This window comes from the organism of the source record quoted next, unplaced genomic scaffold (assembly GCF_019419815.1).
Source record: "Pyrus x bretschneideri cultivar Hongxiangsu unplaced genomic scaffold, Pyrus_bretschneideri_v1 Contig32, whole genome shotgun sequence".
NCBI lineage: Eukaryota > Viridiplantae > Streptophyta > Magnoliopsida > Rosales > Rosaceae > Pyrus > Pyrus x bretschneideri.
In genome coordinates this window covers 2440073-2453973 of record NW_025999635.1, presented here as the reverse complement: position 1 = coordinate 2453973, position 13901 = coordinate 2440073, and the positions used below count along the sequence as shown (strand labels likewise).

The following is a 13901-nucleotide window of genomic DNA, read 5'->3' as shown; positions in this document are numbered from 1 at the left end:
CACAGTTCCACGCAAGGTAGTTCAATCTTTCATTTTCGTCTGATTAGTACTTGCCCTCCAAGTGTTAGATTTCTTGCAATTTTACTTTTACAGTGCTCTTATCGTTTACCATTTTGTTTTGAGATGGTTTTAATTCTTATTACATAGGGGAGCAGTAGTTCATGTGTGTGAATTTTTGTTTCGTTGTGTTTGGGGTTCAAAAGTGAATGCATTACGCAGGGAGGGATGGATGTCAGCTTATCCCACGTATCTTTTATGTTTTCACTTTATTCATGTGGTGAATTATGGTTTCTCTCTAAATTGAAGAACTAAAAATGGCAAGCAAACTAAAAAGCAATTAGATTATGAAATGGGTACTTTGGTTTCTCATCATTTCTTTGTTTTGTAATTTTCATTTATTCTTGTTCTTTTGACAGTGTATTCAATTGTATTTTTGGTTTTCCCTGCTTCGTTTATTTTATGCTTGCGTGTTCTTTTGTATGCATGATGTCTTTCTCTACAACCTATGCATGAAGATTTGTTGTTGTTCTCAACTAATAGATATAGTACTGGTTTGATACTAAGGTGCTTTTATAAAAAGTGGGTATAAAAAAAAGTTGAACTCAAAAAGGTGTTTGATAAACACTTAAAAACAGCTTATTTTCACAGTTTTGGGTGAAAAAAGCTGAAAACGTGAATTAGTAAAAATGAGCTTATTCTCACAGCACAGCATAAACAGTTTTCTTTCAAAGCACATCAATACCAAACCAGCCCATAATTTCACGGATTATGTTTTTAATATCATACAAAATACTTCTTGAGGATATCTGGGATTGCCGAAACCTGTTTTCAATACAAATAGGATGTATCTTTTATATAAAAGAAGAAAATGGTGAGTTGCCAAAATTTCATTCTTCATCTTGATTTCTTTCATGATGCTTTTTCTTTCATTTTGATTCTTACATTAGCTTTGCTAATTGCTACCACTAAATTTGAAATTGAACATCAATTACATGCTAAATGAACTTTAGAGATCAAGTACGGAGTGGAATGAGAAGAGAAGTCGTCACTTTCTCTCAGGTCTCTCTAGACAAGGTTTCCAAATAGTTTTCCCTTATTTTTGGTAATTGTTTTTTTTAGTTTAATGAGATGGCATTAAATAGTTAAGTTGCCATACTAATGAATGTATTGAATTTTTTAGTAATAAGAATGTGACAAAATGAACACCTTCATTTTGTGTTTTTAATTTTTCTCAGGTTTTCGAATTCAATCTCATGTCGTCATGTCCATCTTGCTCGCTTACCATAATCGACATAAAAATTGCAAGTGCCATATACCCAGTCACATACACTCGGGAAAGGAGATGTATTGTCTGCCCTCCCCTTCCCATGCCCGTCTGTTTTGTGCGATCATAGTTAAATTACGTCAATATTTTATATTAATTTTTTTATAAAAATAATAAAATAAAAAATAAATATTGACGTAACTTAATCGTAATCACGCAAAACAGAACAACAAGAAGAGCAGGAGGCAGACAATCCATCTCCCTCGGAAAATCACAGCCGAGCGAAAAGCAGCTTCCTCTTTTTGGTGGTCGAAGAAAGCTACTTCCTTTAAAAGCCAGAAAAGTCAAAGCTACTGCCTTTTCTCTCTCTCTTCTCATCACCATCACTTTTTGTGTCTAATTGGAGTAAGTGTTTCACGATGCACCTACTTTGAATCTTCAATTTTTTTCCCTGCGTGTTTATTTACATTCTCAGCTTTTACACTATAACTTGTTATTTTGTTTTCTCTCTTATTTTCTTTTGGTTTTGAATAATAAAGTCATCATCTGCTTCCCCATTAACATTTGGCACGAATAAACAAATTCGAGTTTTAGATTAGATTTTGGTGAACGTTTTTGAAAGTTGATGGTTAGATTGCTCAATGGGTGTTGGGAAACTGGGTTTTCTGTCAGTTTTTGCGTAATCGAATTGGGTCTTATTTGTCTAATTAGTTACAGAAGAGAAGGGGATGAGGGTGTGGAATGTCAGGGAGAGGAAGGGAGAGGGAGGTCTGCCAAAAATTGGGATTGATGGTGAGGGGATTGTAGGGCAGACAGGAGGCCATGCCGCCTCTGAGATAGAGATAGAGAGAGACAGGGAGAGAGACGGAGACAGAGCGAGAGAGGGAGGGATTTTAGGGATTTGCAAACTCTTCCCCTTGCTGCCTGTTCCGATCTGATTTGAAGATTTCTCAAGCGGCTATAATTTCATGGTAGGTTGGTTTAAAGCAGTTTCACAAATTAGGGTCACAAATTTCTCTGACTTCTGATTTTTAATTTGTGCTCGGTTTTTTGTTTGTTGAGATTTTCGGCCTATGGTCTGATTGACGTTGGGTTTGCTTGAGTTTACAGGTCTATGGGTGCAGCAAGCAAAATCCCTTCATTCATATGAGCTTCTTGGGCCTCTTTCTGAAAAGTTAGGTATTTCTGAAAAGAATAACAATTCATTTCAGTTTAAATATTTCTGAAAAGTTAGAGATGGTTTTATTAGTTTCAAATTATTTACTGCTGAAAAGTTTAACATCTGCTGAGCACGTTGAGCGTTTGTAAATTAGCCAAATTATAGGCATGTGCAGGTGTTGTGTTTAAAACTTCGTTTTTTCATGAGTTTTTATTAAGCTTTGTGACTTTTTTTTTTTTTTTTTGTATCGGTTGATTTCTAAATTACTATAATTAAGAACAAGATTAGTGAGTTTTTAATTTGCTGCTTAGCTTAACACGATCCTTGAATAAAATTTGGGTCTTAGTTGAAGTTGGGTCATATTTTTAAGAATGGTAAGAACTAAGGAAATTTTTTCTGGGTATTTCCTGTTCAACTTTTGTTGGCAAATTGGTCTTTGCCAATCAATGTTATTTTTGGGTGCTAACTGTTTTGGTCTTTATAAATTTTGGTAGCGGTGATTTCTTCTGTACTTATGATGTGACAACGTTGTGTAATGATTGTAGGTTTTTGAAAATTTTGAGCTTCACAAACTGTGGAAAAGGAAACAAGTTTTGCTGAAATCAATTTAAAGGCACAATAACAAAGGTATTAAAAAAAAAAAATCTATTGGATGATGTAATTTGGTTTGGATTTGTAAAGTATGCTTTTCAATGTGGATTAATTGTTTAAATAATTTTAGATTATGCTGATTGTCTGTTTTCTCTTCTACTTATTTTGTGTTTTCCAACTATTTTTCTGTAATTACCTTTTGTTTATATTATAGGACAGGTGTAATTCTTATTTTGATAATTTTTTCTCCTTTCTCTCTTTGATACTTTGCATGTGTATTCACTTGGGAAAAAAACACTGCAGTATAACATGCAAAAGTTTTTTTTCTTCCCTTTTGCCCCTTTTTTGGGATATTAGTTACAGAATCTGTTTAGAGCATAGATGTGAAATTTACAGGGCGGGTTGGTAAGTTAATTAGTTAATTTGATTCTCAATGGATATGAGTTATTGCGATTTGCAGAGATAGACTAAAGACTTGAAGAAAACAATGTTTGTTTATGTCTGCTTTCCAAGATGTTTACGGTGTGCTTTTTTTAGTTAACTGAAAAGAAAAAAAAAAGGCTTTTTATTCTTTGGTTTTCAGGACTTCATTTACCATTTACAAGTCAACCCCGCAATACCAAAGTACAAGAGAAACAAAGATTAGAGGTAATTTTTGCCCTAACTTCTTTGGAATAGTTTCTAAGATTTGTATTGTGCATTTGGCCAGTGTTAACTACTAAATCGATTGAAAAAACATTCCGTAGGGGCTGCGCCACCATTCAATTAATGAAATTTATAACATGCAATCAGTTTCTTTTTAGTTGAGTTCAAATAATGTTGATTACACTGTTATAAAGCTCTTTTTTATAGTTAGGTTGAAAATCATATCGATATATTTTTTATTTAGTTGGTCCAATCTGTAACAGAGGAGATTGTTTTGTTTGATGTTTCAATCAAAATTTGATCTTTTTTTTTTTTTTTTTGTGTGAAATTATAATGGAATTACAAGTCAAGTATATCTTAGATTCTTGGTTGCATACTCACCTTCCCACAACTATTATGTTGTCTCTTGACTGGATGGATTTTTATAATTTCTTGGATCTACGGTTACAATGCTTTTTATAATTTCCTAGATCTATCATTTTTGTTCGTTCATGATTATGTTGAATGTTTTTCAGGTTAAATGTATCTTATTCATATAGTTAAGGTTTGTGCATTAAAGTCCCGCAGCATGACGTGGGCATATTACTAGTATTTATCAATTCCAGGATAGGCCTAGGCCTAGGCTAGCTTGCATGTGCCTCCGCCCCTGATTATGTTGTTAGCACGTTTGATTATCCAATAATAATAGACATTCATTATTTTATGACATAATGGAGATTTAGATCGTAGATTTAAACATTTTTATAATTAAAAATAATAAGAGATCGTGATCTAAATCTAACTAGGAAAGATATTGCTAGAATGTGATTCATGCATGCGTAGCTCATATTCATTCATTGACGACATATAAATACATTGGATTACAAAGAGTCCTACTGGGATACCAAGTATTTCCATCTATATCTGAAATAGAAGATGCCATATGTCAATATGATTTGGTTTGTTTAGTAAGGTGGCGGATTGGATTGCTAAGCCCAGGGGTTTACTGTTTATTAGTATGTATAAATCTTGAGCATGTTTATTAGTATGCATAAATCTTTTACTCGAGGTTATGTATTTGATTCTTATTTCATCAATAGTGCTTGTATCAAGAAAAAGATAATCAGCCATTTTTAAGCCATTTATAAGGATAAAATATGATTAACCAAGCCATCTAAAGATTGGTACGAAGAGCCACCTTCTTTGAGGGAAAGATTTGCCTTTTCCATCAACTTTAAGGCTCTCTCTTTGATCTCTTCCCCTTCTTTCTCAACCATCAGTCTTCTAATTGTTCGTTCAACCTCACCTCTCTCAATCCCATCCTCCAACTGCAACCCTACCTTCCAAACATCGCTCACAAATCTTGCATCCACCATTTGATCACTGAAACATGGTGTACAAATCATAGGTACGCCTTCACAAATGCTCTCCAATGTAGAATTCCAACCACAGTGAGTCCAAAAGACTCCGACTGCTGGGTGGGCCAACACTTCTTTTTGTGGAGCCCATTTCACGACATGGGCCCTCTCCTTCAACGCTTCTAGAAACCCATTAGGTAACATTTTAAGCCAATCCGACTCTTGAACTAATCCGGGTCGAATCACCCACAAAAAAGGTTGGCCACTGTTGGCCAACCCCCAAGCAACCTCCAAAAATTGAGCTTGATTTATCTCGGCAAGGCTCCCAAAGCTGACATAAGCAACAGATTTTGGCGCTTGAGTGTTTAGCCATGAAATGCAACTTTGGTCTTGTGATTGTAAGCTAGTTGAAGAAGAAGAGGTTGTAGGGCCGCACTTGTGAAATGGACCTAGTGAGAAAATTGGAATATTGGGGTAATATTCTCGGCGAAGTGTGGCAAGTGCTTGTCCTTCAAGATCTTCAAAAGTATTGAAGATGAGTCCATGAGAAGCCTTGGGTTCATTTGCCATGTTGGTTATCAGTCGATAGAAATCTTCAGGGTCGCAATCGGGCATCCTTGGTAGATCTTTAACTTTGATAGGTGAAAGCTCCGTCACTGGTTCTTCTAGTCGAGAATCTAATAGTCAAAATAAAAAGCCAAATATAAGGTTCCTAGTAAGTATATATATTTTGCCCTTTAATGCATGTCCTAAAATGCTAATTTACAAGGAGGTAGAGTAAGGAATAAAAATGCTAACCTGACTAATTAGCCTAACTCAAATATGCATAAGTTGTCTAAATGCCAATCTAGTATCGCTTCTAGAAGTGTTAAAAGTGTTTTCTGGTAACAAAAACATTTGAAACGAGTTATTAGTCTTTGTGTGGTGTTTTCAATCTACTTATATTGCATTTATTAGTAACAACGATGAGATAAAAAGACATTTGATGATAGGGTTTTGTTGGCTTGAGATTGTACCTGGTATTGGTAGGTAACCCTTATCCTTGAGAAGTGGAAATGCAGCATAAACAGCGAAGGAAGCGGCACCCCCGGTCCTTAACACGATCCTCGGCAGCTTAAAGCTCTCTGCAACCGATCGAGTGAAGTCGAAGATAGGATCCGAGATCAAGCATGCAATGGGGTCCTCCGAATTAACATCGTCGGATAACAACCCGGCCAAGCATTCTCTGAAAGGCTCAACACATTTAGCATTTAGAACGGAAAGTTGAAGGGTGGGATCCTTGATGGAGGCTTCGTTTTCTGTGAAGTCAACAGGGATTGAATGGTAGGTGAAGTGTGGGTTTAGGGTTGAAGGATTGAGGGAGTTGAAGCTGGTGTAGATGATGGCTATGGAGAAGCCTTTGGAATGCAGAATGTTGGCCAGTTCTAGCGTAGGGTTTATGTGCCCTTGGAAGGGCAGTGGGAAGAGGATGACTCTCCTGCCTGTGTTTTGCTCCATTTTTGGATCCACAATCGTTTAGCTTGTGACTTGTGAACTTATGGTGAATGCTGAGGCGGCCGAGTTTTTTTTTTTTGGTCAATGAGGCGGCTGAGCTTGAGCTTGGAACACATGAGGCGGCTGAGCTTGATCCACAATCGTTTACCATATGGCAATTTTGCTCACGCATGACGCAACCCTGGAAATTCCAGGCTGGAATGTTATCTTATTGATGGCTCTGTTGGTTCTGTTTTTTTCCCTAAATCCCACATGTCGACCGCCAGATCCTTTTGTCGTTACCTCTTTTATGTTATTGATTACAAAGATACACAAGGAATATCATTGTCTATATTTACCAATTGGGTTTTGGGCTTATTTTTCTACTGGGAACAATTTGAACATACATAAAATCCGGATTAAGTTTTAATTAGATTAATCCAAGGTGTTTTTCTCATCGATTGTTAAGATTTTTCCAATGTGTTTTTCTTATTTAGGTCTATTGACCATATTTTTACAAGGCAACCTATCAAGATATTGTCATTCCTATACTTCTCTTTTGAGTTTGCTAATTCAATAATAAAATTGCGTGAATCTTATCTTATTGATGGCTCTGTTGAAGTTGATTTTTTTATCACCCCATATGTCCACCACCAGCTCCCTTTGTCTATGGGAGATGGATTGTTCGCCATGTTCTCTTGTTTTGTGCAGTCACGGTTAAGTCACATTAACATTTATTTTTTGTCTTATTATTTTTATAAAAAAAATTAATATAAAAGGTTGATGTTGCTTAATGATAACAATCCATCTCCATGTTTATGGGCGGTACCCTCGTCTTCCTTCATAGTCCCATCAGTAATATATGCGCCCCGTTGATCTTCCGCCACGTGCCATATTCCACGATGCTCTCCTCTTCTTCTCTCTGGAAATCCCCTCTTCGAACCAGATACCACCGGACACTTCACTCCTCCTCCGTCTTCCTCTTGAAACAACCGGAACCACGAAACACCACCACACAATTACGAAAATGCCCCCGTATTCTCACCATATTTACCCCTCTCCCCCGCCACACCAAAACCAGAATCAATTAGCAACCATAGCAAGCAATTACCCACAATTTGAACACTCACAAAACCCCAACTAAGTTTTAATGAGGAGATAATTAGATTAACCCAAGGTGTTTCTTATCGATTATTAAGATTAATCCAATGTGTTTTTCTTATCAGTTTAGGTCTATTGACCATATTTCTACAAATGACCATTTTGTTATTATGGTAAATGGAAAAACTCTAATTACTAAGTTATGGATCTCCGATAATGGTGGGCAGTTGTTCACTTCATTTCGTCTGCTTCATTTGCTTCGTCTCGTTCTCTCTTTTTTTTCTCTTTCTCTACACGGACAACCTTACCCAACTCTTCTTCTCCGATCGTGATGGGTATTTGATCGATTCACCAAGGACACAACGACGAAGGTGTTTGGTGTTTTTGGGGGGGGGGGGGTGGTGGTGACCTAAAGCGACACAACGACGAAGGTGTTTGGTGTGGAGGGGGGGGGGGGGGGGCGGGGGTGGGGGAGGTGGTGGTGACCTAAAGCGACACTCTACGGCGTCACCTCGAGCAGTTCAGGGACATTTTCATGGTTGTCATCAGGGTCGGCCCTGGCCCTAACGACGATCGTCTGGGGCCTCAAAAAATCAAGGGCACAAAAAATTTATTAGGGTAGTATATCCATACATGTTTTCATAACCGTATAAATTAAAAAATGTTTGGTTAAGTCATTGTCTTGGGTTCGAGCATGCCTTTTTCTTTCCGTTTTTTACTATTTTTTGTTTAATTGTTAAATTGTTTTTACCTTTGATTTTTTACTAATTTTTTTTATTGTTAATTTCTTTTTATCTTTGATTATAATTACTAGCTATGATTGGGTTGCATATTTTTTACATTCATTCTAATTCAATTTTAACTTTCAACAAATTAATGTATGTATGTATTCACAAATTTAATTTGGCAAAAGCTTATTAAAAAAAATGAGATCACTTTCAGTCAGCTGAAAATTTTGGAACTTTCTCTTACACCAAATCTATAAGGAATTTAGTCAGAAAATTGCATTGTCAAAGTTCCGCACTTAGACACTTTAGGCATCAAGTATTGCTCGATTGAGGTTAGGATTTATCCTGATGGATTACTCCTAAGTGATTTAGAACCTGAAATACCACAATTAACAGAGGCAAGGGAAGAAGACGAAGATGCAATGGAAAAATAAGAGAACAATGCAGATGCTCGTCTATTAGATAGCTTGTTTATGTTTCGCTGCAGTGTGTTTTGCTTGCTTGGGTTGCTAGTTTGCTTTTTCTTTTTGTGTGAAGGAAGAGAAAGAAAAAGATACTGATCAATATTGCAATCACATAAAATGATTTTTGGAAATAATTTTTGTTTACTTATTCACTTATTCCTTATACTTTAATATTAAGGATGAAGAATGTAATTTTATTTATACCTTAATTTTAGAAGCGCATGACGACGATATAAGAAAATTGTCACTCACACAAACTAACAAATAGACTAGTATTTTTTTACCATATGACAATCTTCTTTTCTTTATGACCACTTGACCAAGTATTACGATGTAACTTTATTTTAGTGTATGACGAATTATTGTCCGACAAAGAAAAATACTTTCAAATATTTTATAATCCTTTAAATACCTAGTCGAAAAGGAGGGAAAAATCACATGAAAAACGTAATTTTCTTTTTTTTTCACAGTTGTAGTTTTGAGGGGATTGTAGGGCAGACAGGTGGCCATGCCGCCTCTGAGATAGAGATAGAGAGAGACAGGGAGAGAGACGGAGACAGAGCTAGAGAGGGAGGGATTTTAGGGATTTGCAAACTCTTCCCCTTGCTGCCTGTTCGGTTCTGATTTGAAGATTTCTCAAGCGGCTATAATTTCATGGTAGGTTGGTTTAAAGCAGTTTCACAAATTAGGGTCACAAATTTCTCTGACTTCTGATTTTTGAATTTGTGCTCGGTTTTTTGTTTGTTGAGATTTTCGGCCTATGGTCTGATTGACGTTGGGTTTGCTTGAATTTACAGGTCTATGGGTGCAGCAAGCAAAATCCCTTCATTCATATGAGCTTCTTGGGCCTCTTTCTGAAAAGTTAGGTATTTCTGAAAAGAATAACAATTCATTTCAGTTTAAATATTTCTGAAAAGTTAGAGATGGTTTTATTAGTTTCAAATTATATACTGCTGAAAAGTTTAACATCTGCTGAGCACGTTGAGCGTTTGTAAATTAGCCAAATTATAGGGTCATGTGCAGGTGTTGTGTTTAAAACTTCGTTTTTTCATGAGTTTTTATTAAGCTTTGTGACTTTTCTTTTTTCTTTTTTTTTTTTTTTTTTTTTTGTATCGGTTGATTTCTAAATTACTATAATTAAGAACAAGATTAGTGAGTTTTTAATTTGCTGCTTAGCTTAACACGATCCTTGAATAAAATTTGGGTCTTAGTTGAAGTTAGGTCATATTTTTAAGAATGGTAAGAACTAAGGAAATTTTTTCTGGGTATGTCCTGTTCAACTTTTGTTGGCAAATTGGTCTTTGCCAATCAATGTTATTTTTGGGTGCTAACTGTTTTGGTCTTTATAAATTTTGGTAGCGGTGATTTCTTCTGCACTTATGATGTGACAACGTTGTGTAATGATTGTAGGTTTTTGAAAATTTTGAGCTTCACAAACCGTGGAAAAAGAAACAAGTTTTGCTGAAATCAATTTAAAGGCACAATAACAAAGGTATTAAAAAAAAAAATGTATTGGATGATGTAATTTGGTTTGGATTTGTAAAGTATGCTTTTCAATGTGGATTAATTGTTTAAATAATTTTAGATTATGCTGATTGTCTGTTTCCTCTTCTACTTATTTTGTGTTTTCCAACTATTTTTCTGTAATTACCTTTTGTTTATATTATAGGACAGGTGTAATTCTTATTTTGATAATTTTTTTCTCCTTTCTCTCTTTGATACTTTGCATGTGTATTCACTTGGGAAAAAAAACACTGCAGTATAACATGCAAAAGTTTTTTTTCTTCCCTTTTGCCCCTTTTTTGGGATATATGCAAAAGTTATGTAGATTGATTGGATGCGGTATATGAGGCTCCAAGACAACTTACTCCCATCTTATTAAAACCATTACTGTTTTGTTTTGTTGGTTTTCTAAAGTATATCAAATGGTCGAATGGATTGGAGATTAAGTTGAAATGTGCGAATCGGGTAGCAAGAACAAAGCTTTGCAAATCGGGTAGCAGATGCATTATTACCCCCAACGTTAGGATACAAAGAAAATATATCAGTTTTTGTTTAAGAAGGAAAACTAATATTAGGACATGGTGTGCTGCACATGATCAATTGGCTAACTAATAATATTAGACTTAGTATAAAACCAACGTTATAAATTTATAATGCATCAGTTCTGATTTCCAACAAAAACTGATATTAGGAATTATATTAAAGTAACCAATAAAGAGTGTTTTAGTTAAGATTTTACTTTGTAAGACCCTTGTTATTAAAACTCTCTAAAATATGTAGTTAATACATTACTAAAAGCCTTTATTTTTTTTATTTTATTGAATAGCTAATACTGACTCTCTTAAACAAACGATTTATAACGATAAAATGTGTTTAACCAAGCCATCCAAAGATAGGTACGAAGAGCCACCTTCTTTCAGGCAATGCTTTGCCTTTTCCATCAAATTTAGGGCTCCCTCTTTGATCTCTACCCCTTCTTTCTCAACCATTAGTCTTCTAATTGTTCTTTCAACCTCACCTCTCTCAATCCCATGCTCCAATTGCAGCCCTACCTTCCAAACATCACTCACAAATCTTGCATTCACCATTTGATCACCGAAACACGGCGTGCAAATCATGGGGACCCCTTCACAAATGCTCTCCAATGTAGAATTCCAACCACAGTGAGTCCAAAAGGCTCCAACTGCAGGGTGGGCCAACACTTCTTTTTGTGGAGCCCATTTCACGATATGGGCTCTTTCGTACAATGCTTCTAGAAATCCGTTAGGCAATGTTTCATGCCAGTCCGACTCTTGAACTAATCCGGGTCGAACCACCCACAAAAAGGGTTGGCCACTATTGGCCAACCCCCAAGCAATCTCCAAAAATTGAGCGTGATCTATCTTGGCAACGCTCCCAAAGCTAACATAAGCAACAGATTTTTGCGCTTGAGTGTTTAGCCATGAAATGCAACTTTGGTCTGGTGATAATAAGCTAGTTGAAGAAGAAGAGGTTGTTGGGCCGCACTTGTGAAATGGACCTAGTGAGAAAATTGGAATATTGGGGTAATGTTCTTGGCGAATTGTGGCAAGTGCTTGTCCTTCAAGATCTTCAAAAGTGTTGAAGATGAGTCCATGGGAAGCCTTGGTTTCATTTACCATGTTGGTTATCACTCGATAGAAATCTTCAGGGTCGCAATTGGGCATCGCTGCACGTAGGTCTTTAACTTTGATAGGTGAAAGCTCCGTCACCAGCTCTTCTAGTCGAGAATCTAATTATTGTCAAAATAGAAAACCAAATTTAAGGTTCCTAATAAGTATTTATATTTTTCCTTTTAGTTAATGCATATTCTAAAATGCTAATTTATGAGGAGGCAGAGCAAGAAATAAAAATGCTAACCTAACTCAAATCCGCACAAATTGTCAAAATGCTAATTTGGGATCGCTTCTAGAAGTGCTGAAGTGTTTTTTGTAACCAAAAACATTTTTTGATCAATGAAGTAATTTCAGAAGAAGAATCACTTTGATTTTTTTTTTCCATGTGCTCGAGTTTTTAATAAGAAAGTTTACATGTTTGTAATAAAAGCACATATTGCATAATCTCTTACGAACGAAGAACAAAAGTGCTACTTATAAAAAAGAATTCCAAAAGAGTCATTAGTCTTGATGTGGTGTTTTCAGTCTACGTGGGTCACTAACAATGATGAGATAAAAAGACATTTGATAATAGGGTTTTGTTGGCTTGAGATTGTACCTGGTATTGGTAGGTAACCTTTTTCCTTGAGAAGTGGAAATGCAGCAAAAACAGCCAAGGAAGCGGCACCCCCTGTTCTTAACACGATCCTCGGCAGCTTAAAGCTCTCCGCAACCGATCGAGTGAAATCGAAGAGAGGATCCGAGATCAAGCATGCAACGGGGTCCTCCGAATTAACGTCGTCGGATAACAACCCGGACAAGCATTCTCTGAAAGGCTCAACACATTTAGCATTTAGAATAGAAAGACGAAGGGTGGGATCCTTGATGGACGCCTCGTTTTCTGTCAAGTCAACAGGGATTGAATGGTAGGTGAAGTTTGGGTTTAGGGTTGAAGGATTGAGGGAGTTGACGTTGGTGTAGATGATGGCTATGGAGAAGCCTTTGGAATGCAGAATTTTGGCCAGTTCCAGCATAGGGTTTATGTGCCCTTGGAAGGGCATCGGGAAGAGGATCACTCTCCTGCCTTTGCTTTGCTCCATTTTCAATCGACAATGTTTACGTTTGCTTAGCTTTGTGTGACTTGTGAACTTATTGGTGAATACTGAGGCAGCTGAGCTTGGAAAATTCGCTCACGCATGACGCAACCCTGGAATCTTATCTTATTGATCAATATTGCTGGCTTTGTTGAAGTTCGTTTTTTCCACCACCAGCTCCTTCTGTCGTTACGTCCTTTACGTGGTTGCTTACAAGATACACCAGGAATATCATTGTCAATATTTACAACTTGGGTTTTAGGCTTATTTTCTATTGAGCCCTTAACTTTGTCTATGGGCATACCCTCCTGGTATTCCTTCGCAGTCCAATAACTAAAATGATTCAACTACCCCAAACGTACAACCACAACCAGCATGATGTATACTCCCCCGTTGATCTTCCGCCACGTGTCATATTCCACAATGGTCTCTACTTTTTTTCTCTTTGAAAATCCTCTCATCGAACCAGAGATTACCGAGATTACTAAGTGTCATAATATAATTAGTTGAACACTTCCTTCTCCTCCGTCCTCGTCCTATAACATCCGGAACCACAAAACACCACCACAATTACAGAACTGCCACCGTATTCTCAATATACCCACCGCACCAAAATCAGAATCAATTAGCAGCCATGGCAAGCAATTACCAACAATTTGAACACTCACAAAATCCGAATTTAGTTAAGAGACAATAAGATTAATCCACGGTGTTTTTCTTATCAGTTATTAGGATTATCCAAGGTATTTTTCTTATCAGTTTAGGTCTATTGATCATATTTCCAGCTCAGCTTATTTCCATTTCTGGTTGATAAGTCAACCTATTTTTGTATGAATGTTTGTCATTTTCAATTACCAATTATGCCTGTGATGAAATATTTTGCTCAAAGCCCTAACTACTGATGATGTTCATCACTTTATTTATCATTT

The 13901-nt window shown here is 36.4% G+C and overlaps 2 protein-coding genes and 2 long non-coding RNA genes across 4 annotated transcripts; 2 read left to right on the top strand and 2 right to left on the bottom strand.

The window, feature by feature from the left end:
• Nucleotides 1-1514: 1514 nt before the first annotated feature.
• On the top strand, nt 1515-6219 carry LOC108866317. The gene is made up of 4 exons (XR_007260527.1): nt 1515-2235; nt 2375-3050; nt 3598-3662; nt 6026-6219. It is a non-coding gene; the product is annotated as an uncharacterized LOC108866317 (long non-coding RNA).
• On the bottom strand, nt 4703-6525 carry LOC103936086 (UDP-glycosyltransferase 76F1). Its single transcript, XM_009345920.2, has 2 exons — nt 6013-6525; nt 4703-5673 (listed from the first exon to the last, which is right to left on the bottom strand). Exons 1-2 carry the CDS (start codon nt 6491-6493, stop codon nt 4781-4783), a joined length of 1374 nt encoding a protein of 457 aa, XP_009344195.2. The 5' UTR covers nt 6494-6525; the 3' UTR covers nt 4703-4780.
• Nucleotides 6526-9264: 2739 nt separating this feature from the next.
• On the top strand, nt 9265-10258 carry LOC108866312. Its single transcript, XR_007260528.1, has 2 exons — nt 9265-9419; nt 9560-10258. It is a non-coding gene; the product is annotated as an uncharacterized LOC108866312 (long non-coding RNA).
• A 791-nt stretch (nt 10259-11049) lies between these two features.
• Nucleotides 11050-13523, bottom strand: LOC103936124 (UDP-glycosyltransferase 76F1-like). Its single transcript, XM_048590506.1, has 2 exons — nt 12498-13523; nt 11050-12015 (listed from the first exon to the last, which is right to left on the bottom strand). The coding sequence occupies exons 1-2, from the start codon at nt 12976-12978 to the stop codon at nt 11120-11122; spliced, it is 1377 nt and encodes a 458-aa protein (XP_048446463.1). The 5' UTR covers nt 12979-13523; the 3' UTR covers nt 11050-11119.
• Nucleotides 13524-13901: the final 378 nt, after the last annotated feature.

Coding starts and splice junctions, on each gene's coding strand:
- LOC103936086 (XM_009345920.2), bottom strand. CDS start 6,493: ATGGAGCAAAACACAGGCAGGAGAGTCATCCTCTTCCCACTGCCCTTC. Junction 5,674..6,012: donor GGGTTACCTACCAATACCAG/GTACAATCTCAA, acceptor TTTGACTATTAG/ATTCTCGACTAGAAGAACCA.
- LOC103936124 (XM_048590506.1), bottom strand. CDS start 12,978: ATGGAGCAAAGCAAAGGCAGGAGAGTGATCCTCTTCCCGATGCCCTTC. Junction 12,016..12,497: donor AGGTTACCTACCAATACCAG/GTACAATCTCAA, acceptor GACAATAATTAG/ATTCTCGACTAGAAGAGCTG.